Source organism: Urocitellus parryii, chromosome 5, assembly GCF_045843805.1.
Source record: "Urocitellus parryii isolate mUroPar1 chromosome 5, mUroPar1.hap1, whole genome shotgun sequence".
In the NCBI taxonomy this organism is placed as follows: Eukaryota; Metazoa; Chordata; class Mammalia; order Rodentia; family Sciuridae; genus Urocitellus; species Urocitellus parryii.
In genome coordinates this window covers 9,475,660-9,490,671 of record NC_135535.1, presented here as the reverse complement: position 1 = coordinate 9,490,671, position 15,012 = coordinate 9,475,660, and the positions used below count along the sequence as shown (strand labels likewise).

The 15,012-nt window shown below is 56.2% G+C and overlaps 1 protein-coding gene across 1 annotated transcript; it reads left to right on the top strand.

Moving 5' to 3' along the window:
- Window positions 1–1,328: 1,328 nt before the first annotated feature.
- Window positions 1,329–13,797, top strand: LOC113198659 (DNA dC->dU-editing enzyme APOBEC3-like). The gene is made up of 8 exons (XM_026411494.2): window positions 1,329–1,551; window positions 2,479–2,635; window positions 3,760–4,042; window positions 4,207–4,321; window positions 11,955–12,105; window positions 12,738–13,005; window positions 13,240–13,416; window positions 13,674–13,797. The coding sequence occupies exons 1-8, from the start codon at window positions 1,487–1,489 to the stop codon at window positions 13,724–13,726; spliced, it is 1,269 nt and encodes a 422-aa protein (XP_026267279.1). The 5' UTR covers window positions 1,329–1,486; the 3' UTR covers window positions 13,727–13,797.
- Window positions 13,798–15,012: the final 1,215 nt, after the last annotated feature.

The window sequence follows — 15,012 nt, the reverse complement described above, 5'->3', positions numbered from 1 at the left end:
ATCAGAGACATTCAGTAAGTCACCCAAGGCCACACGGTAAGGAAGGGGCAGAGTTAGGATGTGCCTGGCTGTAAAGCTGGTCCCTCCACCACAGTACCTCCCTCTCACCCACAGCTGGGTTCAGGGATGACTTCTGGGTCTGTGTTCTTCACTTCATTTTCTTATAAAATGTGTCTGCTTCTGATCAGTGGAAGTATGTATTTTCCACTGATGTCCTTGTCCTGTGCCCCTTTGTTCTCCAAAGCAACAGAAACCCACCTTGAAAGTTCAACCCTAAGCTCTACCTTGTGGAGAGGTAGGATCGCCTTCCGCCAGGAGGGGGCGCTGTGGCGCATCCTAACAGCCGTTCATCAGCCTTCCCAATGGGTTCTGCCTTCAGAGGAGCCCAGGGCCTGGCACAGAGCACACCTTCATCTGGGACAAAATCCAGTTGAAGGACATGATATTCAGAATGATTATTGGAGGACACAATGGACCTTGATTCCTCCAAAGAATTCTAGGTTTTAGGCTGGGAAAGATGGTGCAGGCCTTTAATCCCAGTGCTCAGGAAGCTGAGGCAGGAGGATCTCAAGTTCAAAGCCAGCCTCAGCAATTTAGGGAGGCCCTAAGCAATTTAGAGACCCTGTCTCAAAAATAAATGACAAGGCCTGGGAATGTGGCTCCATGGTTAAGCACCCTAGGTTTTATCCGTGGATGGACTTAAAACAATTAGAAAGCTGTGTGTATTGTATGCTCGTGTGTTGGTGTGGCATTTGTTGGCTCAGACCTCCACCCTTGAGAGGTGGCAAGACTACTGTCTCTGATTTTGCAGGGAGAAGCAGCCTGGACTGTGGAGAAAGCCCACAGCATGAGATCACCAATTCCAGCTCTGCCACCTATAGCTACCTGCTCCTGAGCTGTCAATCACCAGCTTGGAGTCTTTGTGCCCATCGGTCCCATTGGGGTTACTGGCTGGGAAGTTGGATGAGGAGACAGATGGGAAGATCCAAGCACAGAATCAGGAACCAAATCCGTGTCTGCCCTTCCCTGCTCCGGTGCAAGGACCGGACACAGGAGGCCCTGTCTGGAATCCACACCGTCCCTGCCCATCACCCGCCATTCCCCAGGCAGGTGCAGCGCTGGGCTCTGGACCCGGATGAGCGAGACCCAGACTGTCCAGCCTGCAGGGGGGGCGTCTGCCCTGCTCCCTCTCCAGGGCCCACGCCCTCCTCCCGCTCTGGGATCAGTTACTTTCTCTTTCCCTTTGCGCTTCCTGTGGTCCTGCGGCCGAGGGGCCGGTCTTCATCTAGGGGCGGTGTCCTGCTCTGCCCAGCGGGGGGCAGAGGGAAGGAGAGAAGGTGTCTGAGCCTGAGGCAGAAAACCCACCCTAGGCCCTCCCATTCCGGTGCCAAACCAGGAAGAAGGTGGGGCCGGCACTCAGATGGCCCTGGAGGTCACTCACTGATCGATCAGGGGGCTGCCAAAGCAAAGGCCCTGAAATCAGGAAATGGAGCCCCAGAACCAGAGACCCGGGGCCTGCCTGGGATGCTACAACCCAGCCCCAGACATCAGGTACCGCTGGCCCTTCTGCCCACCGGCCCCCTCTGCAGCACCTCCTTTCCTGGGGTCCCCCTCCCGGCCCCATAGTGCTTCTCTCCTGGTCTCTCCCCCACCCAGGCCTGAGTTCTCTCTCTCCAGGCTCCTCCACAGCACCCCCCGGGGTCTTTGCCGGTTTGGAGGGGGCCCATGGCAGCTTCTGAATGTGCCACCCTCCTCCCCCTCCCCCAGCCCCGTGGCCCTTTCTTTGCAGCTGTCTGAAAGTGCCCCCTGGCTGCCCCTCCTGCCCTGTGCGGGCAGCCTGGCTCCACGGTTTGCCAGTCTTGTTATCAATCAGAACCCAACGCAAACTGATGGAAGGAACCCGCAGTTGTGCTCAAGCCCGTGCAGCTGTCAGCCTGAAGTCTCAGGAGAGGGAGGGGGAGGAGGGAGCTCTGAGACTGAAGGAGTCACCTCCACTGAGCCCAAGAGGGACTGTCCAGGGTCCCCAAGCACACCCCCAACCGCAGAGATGAGACCTCTTAGAGCTGAACCACCCAGATGACGGGGGACACAAGAATGAAAGATGAGGAGAAATTGCAGAACCGTGGCTTGTGCCCGAGACTTCAGGTGGTCCCCTGATTTAAAAACAGAACAAAACAAAGACAGCATGCACAGTGTGAGTCAGGAATGAACAGAGGCGAGACGTTCAAAGCTCACACTTGGGGTGAGGGGGTTTGGTCTTTTTCTTTCGGGTTGGGGGTTGAGTGGGCAGGGTGGGGGGGCGTCCCACTGGAAGGATCAGAGCTGGGACCCCGGGTGGGTCCAACAGGCCCTCCATGGCGGAAGTTCTCAGAGCTGCAGAGGATTGGGGAGCACCTAGGGGGACCCAGGGAACCGGCTCAGTGGACAGCAGCTTAGAGCAACTTGGGGTTCGCTCGGTGTCTCCTTTCTTGCCTCCAGAAACAAGATCAGGCGTTTATATCGAAAGACATTCCTCTTCCACTTCCGGAACCTTCGCTGGGCCCTGGGCCGGAACAACACCTTCCTGTGCTACCAGGTGGATAGAGAGGAGCGTGACTCAACTGTCCCCATTCACAGAGGGGTCTTTAAAACCCAGGTATCGGCCAGACTCCTCTCACATGGTAGACAGGAGCCACTCCAGTTGAGAACGCAGAGGAGATCAGTAAAAAGCCAGAGTTGGGACTCCTGTCCTGTGGCCTGACACACAAAGGCGTCTGACTCCCCCAGAGGCCTTCTTCAGCAGTCTACAGGCAAACCTTGTCCTGAGGCTCCGCGTGTCTAACAGTCCTGAGGATAGGACATCTAGCAGGTTGGGGCCCTGAGCCCCCAGAGTCTTCTTTTTTAACATTTACTTTTTAATTGTAGGTGGACACAGTACCTTTATTTTATTTATTTATGTGGTGCTGAGGATCGAACCCAGGGCCTCGCACATCTCTGAGCCCCAACCCCAGCTCCCCAGCGTCTTATCGGGCCCTCATGTCTGTGGGGCTGCCATACCCCTGACCCCTGCACAGAGAGGACCTGTTACCACACACTGGGCGCTGTGCCTGCCCCTGCCTGCCCCCAGCCCACTCAGAGCAAGGGCCTCCCTGGGCCCCCATATGGCAGCCATGACCAGAACCGGCCATTGCTAGATCCAGTGCCACCCCTGCAGCCCCTACCCAGAGCAGTCACATCCCCTCCACACACCTGCCGGCCTGCCACCGGTGCTCGGTGCTCAGCTGTCCCAAGCGTTTGGAGGGCAGGGAGCCCTTTGGGGTGGGCAGGCCTGCTCTGCAGCCCAGCTACCCAATGGAAGGCGAATGGATCATGTCTCTCATTTAAACTCTTCCAATGCCCACAGTCCACCAAGTGGTCAGGAATGGGCGGAATTCATTTAGTCCAATATGCCTAACAGCATTTCAACCCATAAAACTCTTCCCAGGATGACGTACTTTTTCATTTTTGCAATATGCAGGGCCCAGGGTCTCGAATTCAGATGAGTCACAAGTGCTCCGTACCCACCTGTGGCCAGTGGCTCCTCCCCGTGGGGTGGTGCAGCTTGGTGCCCTCCCCCGACCTGGCCAGAGCAGGGCTAGGCATGCTGGCCCAGGGCCACCTGGGAGCTGGGAGAGTGAATAAATTCAAAAGGGGAGAAGGGGAGCGACGGAGAGAATGGATGAAAAGCCACAGCCCCGCCCCGCCCCTCCTCCACCGGGGCTTCGCCTCCCCCACCCCCAGGTCTTCCCGGAGACCCGCCTGCACGCCGAGCTGTGCTTCCTCTACTGGCTGCACGACTACCTCCTGCAGCTCCGCGACCAGCACTTACAGATCACCTGGTTCATCTCCTGGAGTCCCTGCTCTGACTGTGCACAGCAGGTGGCCGCCTTCCTGGCCAGCCACTCCAACTTGAGCTTGACCATCTATGCCGCCCGCCTCTATTACTTCTGGAAGCACTCATACCAAGAGGGGCTTCGCGCCCTGCAGCGGGAAGGAGCCAGGGTGGAAATCATGTCCCTCAGAGGTGAGGAGCAGAGGGTCAGGGTGGCCCAAGGAACCAGGATGAGGGTCAGGCCAGGCCTGGTCTCCAAAGCAGTGGGAGGGGACACAGGGAGCCGGTGCTGGGGCAGCCTGGGGGTGGGGAGCAGGCTGCAGGGCTCTGACTGCCCCTCCTCTCCTCCCTCACAGAGTTTGAGCACTGTTGGGAGAACTTTGTGCACCCCTACGACGGACGGCCATTCCGGCCTTGGAAGAACCTGATTAGAAATTACCACTTCCAGGTCAAGAAGCTGCAGAAGATTCTCCCATGAGGGGCCTCCTTGTGCTACTTCCATGGCTGTTTCCCCGGCCTCCTCTGGCCCTCCCCAGGGGACCAGACTCCCCTCCCCTCTGGGGCTGCCTGGGTGGCTGCCACCTCCCGCATCCGCAGGGCCCCTCCCCCATCAGGATGGTACCTGCCACCGGAACTTCTGACTCAGTGACAATGAAAATGAAACCCGGCCCGGTCTGGCCAGGTGCAGTGGGGCACGCCGGTAATCCGGGCGACTCGGAGGCTGAGGTAGGAGGATTGAGTTCAAAGGCAGCCTCAGCAATTTAGCAGGGCTCTGTCAAAAAATAAAAATTAAAAAATAAATAAAATAAAATAAAAGGGTGGGGATGTGGCTTCGCAGTCAAGCGCCTCTGGGTTTATTTAATTCCTGGTTTAAAAAAAAATAAATAGGGGCTGGGGATGTGGCTCAAGCGGTAGCGCGCTCGCCTGGCATGCGTGCGACCCAGGTTCGATCCTGAGCACCACATGCCAGCAAGGGTGTTGTGTCCGCCGAGAACTAAAAAATAAATATTAAAAATTCTCTCTCTCTCTCTCTCTCTCCTCTCTCACTCTCTCTTTAAAAAAAAATTTTAAAAATAAAAATAAATAAATAAATAAAATAAAAGAAAGAAAAAGAGAGACCAGGCCAGGCTCTAACTGGGCGAAGGAGAGGGGCTTCAGCTCCAGAAAGAACAACATTGAGGGAGAGAAAACTCAGCCTGGGTCCCGAGCAGAGGAAGGGACAGCCCTCGGATGGAGCAGCCCGGGTGGCCTGGGGGCTGCTATCCCACTGGCCGAGAGTGTGGTAAACATTCTTAGGATTTTCTTCCCTGTGGAAAATCATGGAGGCATCTTGGTGTCATCCATGGGGGTGGGGGGATGTTAGTGGGACCGGAAGGGTGGAGTAAGGCCAGGGAACTCCTGTCCTTTTGTCCCTGATGGTCTGAACCACACAGTCACCGCCAGGTGGGATGGACCCCCTTCGAGGCTGACTCGATTTCTCAGAGGATGAGCTCCTGGAGTAAAATGACTTGGATTCCATAATAAGATGCTGTCAGCCAGCTACGTAGCCCCACAGTGTGCTCTCTCACAGTTGGAGGCTGGAAGCCCAAGACCAGCCAGCCTCCTTCTGAGCTCTCCCTGGCTTAAGATGGCCACGGCGGCCACTCCCCGCTGTACCCCCACGGGCGTGGTCTTTCCTCCCATGCTGCCGGGCTCCCTGGGTGGGGCCCCTGAGGGCAGTGGATAGAGGCCTCCGGTGGCCTGCTCCAACCCAGCATGGCCCCTCAGATAAGAGTGTTCTCCAGGGAAAGGCCTCCCCACCCCACTCCTTTTTGTTTTTGGTCTGGGGTAATTGAACTCAGGGACACTCTAACCCCTAACCCCTGACCCACACCCCCAGCCCTATCTTGTATTTTATTTAGAGACAGGGTCTCACTGAGTGGCTTAGTGCCTTGCTTTTGCTGAGGCTGGTGATCCTCCTGCCTAAACCTCCCCAGCTGCTGGGCTTGTAGGTGTGCGCCACTGCACATGGGTGGCGGCTCCGCTCCTTTTCCTTCCAGCCCACTCCTCAGCCTGAGGTGGTTAGAGACCAGTGTGGGGACCCAGGGCCAGTGCACTGCTGGCCCTTCACGCCGGGCCTGGTGCAGACTCCAGTCAGGCTTGAGATTCCTGAAGGGGAACCCAGAACCACCCCAGGATGCCGGAGGCGGCCTTCCCCTACCTCCAATCTTCAGGTGGGGATCAAAACAGAAAGACCTTGGCTGCAAAGTAAACGGTGTACCCCCAAAACATCTGAAGAAAGCCCGGGTGCAGTGGGCAGGCCACCCTTCCGGCAGACACCCCTGCTCCTCGCCTCAGGGCAGCCCTCAGTCCTCTCCCAGCGGCTGCCGCCAGGAGCACGGAGAATAAAATGTTAGACCCGCTCCTGGGGGGTTTTCTTTGGAATCAGAAAACCTGCTGGGGCCTTTGCAGCTCTGGGGTTGAACAGCCATCAAAAGGTGGTGTCTGTGTTTGATTCTCCCCTCTTCTCTCCTTAATGCTTAGGAGTTGAAAGCTTGGTGTGTGCCTTGCCCACCCACTTCAACGACCTGACCAGAGACCAGGGCATCGGCACGGCCAGATGCTTTTGCCATGACTCTCCCAGGACAATCAAAACTGCTGGAAGGGTGGGGGGCACCTGGAATCCCAGCCTCAGCAACTCAGTGAGACCCCCTGGGTTCAATGCCCAGTGCAGAAAAAGGTAAAAACTGTTGAGTACCATCCCAGTGGCCGGTTCCCAGGCCCCTGAACTTGTGTTCTCCTCCAGCCCCCATGTGGTCTCTGAACAGAGACAGCAGTTCACCCTCATCACATCATAAAAAACAACTTTGGGGCTGGGGCTGGGGCTCAGTGGTGGAGTGCTCGCCTAAGCACATGCGAGGAGGCCCTGGGTTCGATCCTTGGCACCACTTAAAGATGAATAAAATGAAAGTATTGTGAGCAACTAGTGCTAAAAATAAATATTTTTAAAAAAGAGCTTTGGCTCCAGGTGACCCTCTGACCACGCCTTCCTCTGCCTGCCTTGGAGTTAAAGGGCTCTCTTAGGACAGAGAAGCACACCTTGGAAAAGCGCCTAAACACAGCTCCACTCCCAAGCCTCCGCCCCCTAGAGAGCAGCTGCCCCCAGGACTTGCTCTCCTGCCCGACCACTTTCCTACCAAGACGCGCAGCCAGAGTTCCTGTGTCCAGCATCAAATCAGGGGGCGGCTCAGCTGCCCGACACTGACAAACACCCTATTGTGCAGATGAGATCTCTTTTCCTGGAAAGGCCCAGCTCATTCTGGAATCTTCCTCCAGCTGTGATCTTGTCACCAGCTCAGGGGACCCTTCAGCTCACACAGGACAGAAGTCAGCACCATTGGCAAAGAGAGGGTCAGTCAGGATTATTTGTTGTGTTGATTCTACCCGGGCAGGTTGCTGCCCCTCCACCCCACCACCCCCCACCCCACCCCCGTCTTTTAACATGTAGATGTATTTAAATGAGGGTCTGGGGTCCCTGGGACCCCTGTTGGAGACTTTCCTTTTTGTCTTGAAGGAGGACCAGGAGGAGGGGGTGGGGCTTCCTGCCAGCTCTCTCCAGCTTACCCTGAGCTCCTGCCTCAGCCCCAGGACCTTAGGACTGACAAAGTGGAGGGGACACAGTTCTTGTGACCCTTCAAACCCAAGCTCCTGTTGCCTGGGGCCTGGGGCTACAGGGGGTGTGAGAAGAGCAGGTGGTGAGGGGGGAGCAGGTCCTCCTTGCTCAGGATTCAGCTTTCACAACATGCTCTTGAGTTTGGGGTTTTTTGGTTTTTTGGTTTTTTTTTGTTGTTGTTGTTCCATTTTGCTGTTTCTTACCCGAGAATCCTGGCTCAGTGTGCCAAGCAGGCAGAGCTTCCAGAACACATGAAGTCCAGGTCCTTGAATCCCGGGCCTGGGATTCAAGGGAGGGCAGGGTGGCAGCTGCCCTCCCTTTGTGCCACTCCCCCACTCCTCTCCTTGCAGCTAGTTGGGGGGGGGGAGCAGTGGCAAGGAAGACCTGGCCTGCACTCCACTCTGCTGTTTGTTTGCTGTGTGATCTCAAGAGAGGATCTAAGCCTCTCTGTGCTTAAGACCTCCTTGGAGAGATCATGGTCAGAGCCTGATTTTCCCCCGCTGATGCTATTGGAGGGCTGGGGTAGAGGACGGGGCCCAGGATCTTTCCACACTTGGCTTCCTTGGGGCAGGAGATGAAACCCTATATCCCAACCTCCCACCCTGTCTGCATCAAGTGAAGTGGCACCCCCTTGCTCCTCAGAAAAGCCCTCTTCACCATGGCTGATTTTGGGTCTGTCAGCAAAAGAGTCTCTGCAGCAGAGTCCAATGTAGATAAACTTCCTATTTTCGTGTCGCCCTGTTGACTTGGCCACTGGCCGAGAAGATACCAGCACTCCAGGTGCTGGACACCCCTGACTAGTTTTCACAATCGTATCCAGTATAGTACTTTGTAGAAATGTGCAAACCAGGCCTCTGGCCTTGAGCTGGGCTTCACAGAGATGTCTACATTTTAAGATAAGTTACAACTGGGCCCATGGTAACAGCGGGCAGGGGGAGGACAGAAAGGGGAGAAGAAGCTCTCCCCTTCTCGGGTGTGGTCCTTGAAGGGTTAACTTGCCCAGAACAGTGAAAGAAAAAGCTGCTTTGATGTGAACTTCTGCAGACTGTGAGCTTCTGAGCCCTCCCCTTACACACTGGGGATAAAACTCTGAAACTCCCTGGTTCGGGGGATTGACTGGTTACAGCAAAAGCTGTGCCCTCTGAACCTGGCTGCAGCCAAATAAAAGTGTTTCCTGCTGTCTTCGGTGCCTTGCCTCCTCTGTCCCTACAACACAAGTACAGAGTCCTGCTGGGAAGCTGAACGGGCCACAGGACGGATGTGCCAACCAGGGACAGTGCTGGGCCAGGTCTGGACCCAGACTGCCTGGCCCCCAGGGAGGGGTGTCGGCCCCCTGCCCCTGTCGGGGACCACTTTCTCTTTCCCTTTGCAACCCCCGGGTCCTCTCACAAAGGCCTGTCTTCACCGCAGGGCAGCCAGCCGGGGGCAGAGAGAAGGTGTCTGAGCCTGAGGAAGCTAAGCCACCCTAGGCCCTCCCACCAAACCAGGAAGAGGTGGGGCTGGCACCCAGATGGCCCTGGGAGGTCACTCCTGACCAGATCCATTGGGGGCTTCCAAAGCCAGGGCCCCTTAACAGGAAAAGAGAGCCCAGTGTCGGAGGCGACAGCAGAGCCACCTGGGACAAGCCTGTCCTGGGGGCTGCGGGCACACTCCAGGATCAGGAGGTGAGGGGGCCTGAGAGGGGAGGGGTGGGCAGGGGGGAGGGGAAGCACCCCAGGGCCCTCTCGCCTGGTGACCGAGGCGGGAAGGCCATGTGTAGGAGTCCCAGACAGGGACTTTCCGGAGGCCTTAGCAGAGGAACTGGAACCAGAGCACCCAGTTCTCTGCCCCTGGAGCCTCACACTAGAAGCCCCCTGAGGCCCCCCCACTTCCTGTGCTTCCTGGGCCCAGCACAGCCCTCTGTCCGCCCGCAGTGGCGGAATGATTGAGCTAACCTTGGAGGCAGCTACAGAGCACCTTTGGGAGTTTTACTGGACAGACTGACCCCGTTTTGCCATGGAGCTGTGTGGAGGAAAGCCCCCACCAAGACCGGAAGCGCCATGGTTTCCCAGAAGGAAGATGGGGCCACTGGGAGAGGAGAGGCAGATTGCTCTTAAAACCAATTCTAGTTTGCTTCTGGCAAACCTGTTCTTTTAGCTCTTCAAGGCCAAGGTTCTTGATTTGCTGTTAAGAGTGTGACTGTCTAAAATTGTGTCGGAATACTTGAGCCTTGAGCGGGCAGGCTGGAGGGTTCCCAGAGCGCGGGAGCTGGGGGCCAAGGTGGAAAGTCCCAGACCACAGGGCAGCACAGGCTGTGATCGGGCTGGTGACGGAGAGGCCGCAAGTCGCCCGTCACCTGATGTGGGGCAGACTGGCCACTTACTTATCCAAGGCCACAGCCCAGCAATGGTGTCACCTCTTTAGCTCTTCATCTGAATCCACCGAAGCCTTCCTAATGGGCATAAGAGGTGTCAAAACCAGGTTTCCGCTGATGACGTGAGTGAGTGGCATTGTTAATTAGCATCCCAGATGCTCGCAGGGGTTTGGTCACTGGTGCAGGAAGCAGTGTCTTCTTGAGATTGTGGGAAATACCCCAGGAGAAGAGGGCTGGCCAGGCAGCCACAGGAAGTGGACATCATTTGCACCTGTGGTCTGTGCCTTAAGGACCAGCACCCTGAATTCTGGGTCCAGACCCGGTTTCTGAGGGTCCATGATCACCTGAGCCCACCTGGATGGTCAGCCACGTTGCATTTGCCTAGGGCAACATCAGAACGTCCGGGAAGACGGAGCTGAGTGTCCTTTGAGATTCCTGAGCAGCTGTCAAGACAGACATCCGCTCAGTCATGATGCCCTTGTGGTGTGTGGGGCTCTGGCCCGAGCACACCTTCAGGGGCCTCGCAGTGGTGGGTAGCCAGGCCCCCACTTCTGTCCACATACCAGAGAGAATCCAGGAGGGCTGCGGTTCAGTGGTAGGACACTTGCCTGGTGTGCGCGCGGCGCTGGGTTTGATCCCCAGCGTGACCCAGGGTCTGTGAGCACTGGAGGGTTCTTCTGTCATGCACCCAAAGAATAAAGAGTGCAGGTGGCAGAGGGTGAGAACTCAGGAGCAGATTTATTAGAAGCCAGCAAGGAAAGCTCCCAGAGCAAGAGAGGAGACCAGAGAGGGCCCTGTTGGTGGCTCTCGGTCTGGAGGGTTTTCTACGCTCTTTTGCTGGAGAACGACCTCTCCCTGGCAGGTTTCCCCTGACCGGTCTCTGACTCCGTAGAGGGTGCATGGTTTTAATCTCTCATTCCCCCGATGGGATGGTCAGTGTGTTTGACGTCCTGAGTTCGTCCTGTACTTGTTCCTTAAAACAATACAACTGCTCGGGTTCCAAGCAGCTCTCTGGGTTGACTAGTGTCAGGGTCATTAGGAAGCCGGGGCAGCCCCAGGAAGCAGGGCACCTGAGGGGGGCCTTCCAGTCTGGCACTGTTAGCCCTGGGTTTTTTTTTTTTTTTTTTCGTTTTTCTTTTCTTTTTCTTTTTTTTAAGAGAGAGAGAGAGAGAGAGAGAGAATTTTTTAATGTTTACTTTTTAGTTTTTGGCGGACACAACATCTTTGTTGGTATGTGGTGCTGAGGATCGAACCTGGGCCGCATGCATGCCAGGCGAGCGCGCTACCGCTTGAGCCACATCCCCAGTCCCAGCCCTGGGTTTTAATCTGGGATGGCAGGACCCCATTCTCCGAGGTCCCCATTTCTATGTCATTTCTATCTGGCTATAGAAAACCTCTCTCCTGCTTCCTGTGCCACCCACTCCCGCCCCCACACAGAACCCACACTCACCAGGGCACTTTGCAATATGAAGTTAAGAAGGGGGAAAAGTGAGGGAGAAAATCGAATCCTCTAAAGAGTGTAATCACAAATAGGGAGAGAGAGAGAAGGGTAAGTCAGTCCTCCCACTGAAAGCCTCTGTCAGACTGTCCCTTAGTAACCGTTTGTCTGGGTCTTGCCTCTGGGTTCTTGGTGACACAGGACTGTGATCCATGTTCCCGAGCAGAGCAGAGAGCCCGGAGTTAGAGGAAAGGCGGGTTTCTAGGTTTCCGTCCCTTCCCAGAGAGGAAGGTTCAGGCTTTGGAAGGTTGGGGTCCAGAGGCCTGGGAAACTCGGGAGGCGGGGGAGTCCCAGACAGAGGTGTGTGACACAGATCCCAGTTAGGAGGGATGCCCCACCCAGCCCAGGCAGAAAGGTGACATGGATGGGGTGTCCCCAGAGGACGGCCCCAAGGCTGGACTGTGAGAGTGGAGGGGAGGCACTGGGCACGGTCAGAGGGAGAAGCCACCCACTGCCATAGCTCCTGGTGGCCCTGCTCCTCTCTCACTCCCTCAGGGACCCAGGCACCACGGAGTTGATTCCTGAAGGCAGAGGCTATCTGCGCCCAGCGCAGGTGACCAGAGGAAGCTCCCGGCTCCTGGTGCCTCCTTGTTGCACGGAGGGTCATGAAGCTGCTAAAGAAGGAAACGTTCCACCTGCAGTTTAACAACCAGCACCGGGCGCCCTGGCCCTACCACCGCAGGAAGACCTACCTGTGCTACCAGCTGCGGCTCCAGGGCTCCCCGTGTGACCAGGACTACTTTCAAAACAAGGTGCCGGGCGGTGCCTCGGGCTCAGGGGGCTCGAGCTCAGGGGGCCGGGAGAGTTGCCTCCCAGGAGCCTGGAGCCTCCCAGGAGCCTGGAGCCTGGGGGATGGTCCTGAACTGCCCTTGAACTCCCCCGCACCCGGTGACCTTGGCTGGGTCCCAGCCCTGGACTTGCCAGAGGCCTGTACCCCAGAGCGCTCTTCCTTCCCCCCAGGAGAACGCGCTTGGGCGGCCCGGTCTCCGCTCGCTGCTCTGGAGGAAGCAGAGTCCTTGCCCCAGAGCTGAGCTCCGCCAGGCTCCTTGGTGGCCCACCAGCCCTGGGCGCTTCCCCTCCCACCTGCTCCTGAGGCTCCTGGGCTGAAACACAGTGTCCTTTGGTCACTCTTGAGCAAAAGTCCCAAGGAGAGGCTTGACTGTGCCGTGGGGGTGGGGTCTGTCTGCCGACCCCTCCCCTCGGGGCGCGGGGATCCTCGTGGGACTTGGGGTGTTGGGTTTGTGGGTGAGTGGAAGGGGAGCCATGACTCTGCTGGACAAGCCTCCACACTAGAAGGTGGACGAGACTCAGCCCCATAGCCCCATCCCGGCCCCAGTCAGGTGACATCGAACCCTCCTTCTTTGTGCCGGGGTCCCCCCTCCAGAAGGGTCACCACGCGGAGATTCGCTTCATAAAGAAGATCCGTTCCTTGGACCTGGACCAGAGCCAGAACTACGAAGTCACCTGCTACCTCACCTGGAGCCCCTGCCCCGACTGCGCCCAGGAGCTGGTGGCGCTCACACGAAGCCACCCCCACGTGCGGCTGAGGCTCTTCACCTCCCGCCTCTACTTCCACTGGTTCTGGAGTTTCCAGGAGGGGCTGCGGCTCCTGTGGCGATCCGGGGTGCAGATCAGGGTCATGAGTCTCCGAGGTAGGAAGGAGGGACCGGGCTGTCAGTGGACAGGGGCGTGTCCACAGGAACAGGGGACCGCCACAGGGGCCGGGCAGGTGGACAGAAGAGGGACTGGGCAGGAAGGAAGCCCCTGCAAAGCCCAAGATTTGACGCCTCCTGGAAGGAGGATCCTGGGGACAGGAGATGCCCGGGAGCGGAGGGTGGGGCAGGAAGGGACCTGTCCCCAGGCGGCGGCTCCCCACTACATTTCAGAGTTCACCCACTGCTGGGTCAAGTTTGTGAACCACGGGGGATGTCCCTTTGAGCCTGAGCTCTGGGACGGGCTGGAGCATCGCAGCCAAAGCATACAAAATCGCCTCAATCGCATCCTGGGGTTGCCACCTGTCACTGCCACCTGTGCCACCTCCTGTCCCCACCCATGCTGCTCAGGTACTCTCTTCCTCCTCCTCTCTCCCTACAGCCCCCACGTCTCTTTTCTCTAGACACCCTCTCCCAGTTCTTCCTGGTCTCCCTTTTCTCAGATGCTCCGGCCCCCTCTCTGCGGCCCCCGCTCTATGGCCTCCTCTCTGCGCCTCTCCAGGCCCCTGTGGCCTTGTCCCTCGTCCCTGGAGCACAGTCACCTCCATGCTCCTCTTCCTCACGGGCGCTTCTCACCCACTGGCACATCCCGATTTCTTCTCTCTCAGCAGTCTTGAGTCTGCAGGATCTGACAGCTAACTTCAGAAACCTGCAGCTTTGACCCGCATCACCCTCCGCAATAAGACGGACTCTGAGAGCAGAGAGCATGGCGGACCTGCGCTGGTGGCCTTTGGGAGGAAGTACCACGCCCCACAAGTCCAGAAGGCCTGGCTTTCCCCCTTCATGTGTTTGTGTTATAAGTGGGTGTCTAATTTTATGATTAAAATACTCAAGGTCATTTTAAAGTCTGTAAAAAATGGGTTATTTTTTAAGGAGGGGATGGGGCTATATCTGTTCTCCATCACCAACGGGGAAATGTTCGGAGAATTCCCTGAAAAGTGTGGGATAGTTGGGTCATTTTGTGGTCCAAGTGTCCTCTGTCCCTTCTCGGGCTCTAATCACTTGTCTAAATGAATAGATGAAAACTACTGAGCACAGGTAGGCGCTCGGTAGAGTTGATTTTATTATTTTATTTTATTTTTTGAGTTGATTTTAAAAAATGAAAGCCAAACCATTTTGGAATTGCCTTATTCAGGCTTCTTGGTCAGAGCAACAAGCAGCAACTCCGGCCAATTAAAAGAAAACAAAACAAAAATTTAATTAAAAAGATGTTGGTTGAGTCGGGTGCACTGGTACACACCAAGGATCCCAGCAGCTCAGGAGGCTGAGGCAGGAGCATCGTGAATTCAAAGCCAGCCTCAGCAAAAGCGAGGTGCTAAGCAGCTCAGTGAGACCCTGTTTCTAAATAAAATATAAACTAGGGCTGGGGATGTGGCTCAGTGGTCGGGTGCCCCTGAGTTCAATCCCCAGTACACCCCATCCCCCCCCAAAAAAGATGCTGGGTGGCTCAGTGATAATCCAGAAGACAGAAGATGACATTCCAAGGCTGCAAAGTCAGGAAGGAGCCTAAAGCTCTGTTGCAAAGCTGGTCTGAAGACAGCACAGTTTCTCTGGTTCCACACGCACTGCCCACACCTGGACACAGGACACCACCCAGAACCTCTGCCTCGGTGACCTCCACTGTGAACACCCCTCCAGAAAGGAAAAGCAGAGAGGAAGTAAGTTGCAATAAATAATGAACATGGCACGGGATGAAAGGGGAAAATCGAGTGTACCACACTAAATGCGAACAGAACAAATTCTTCCTTGTTGTTTAATAAGAAACATCTATAAAAAGAAGAGAAATAGCAGCTGAAGATAAAGGAATGAACAGAGAGATACCAGGCAAATTAAAATTTAAGAAGAAAGCAAGAGTGGCACTATTATTCCATGTGGTGTTTAAGGCATCCAACGTGGTAAAGAAGGGCTTAATGTAACAACACGAAGGAACAATTAAAAAATAAGATA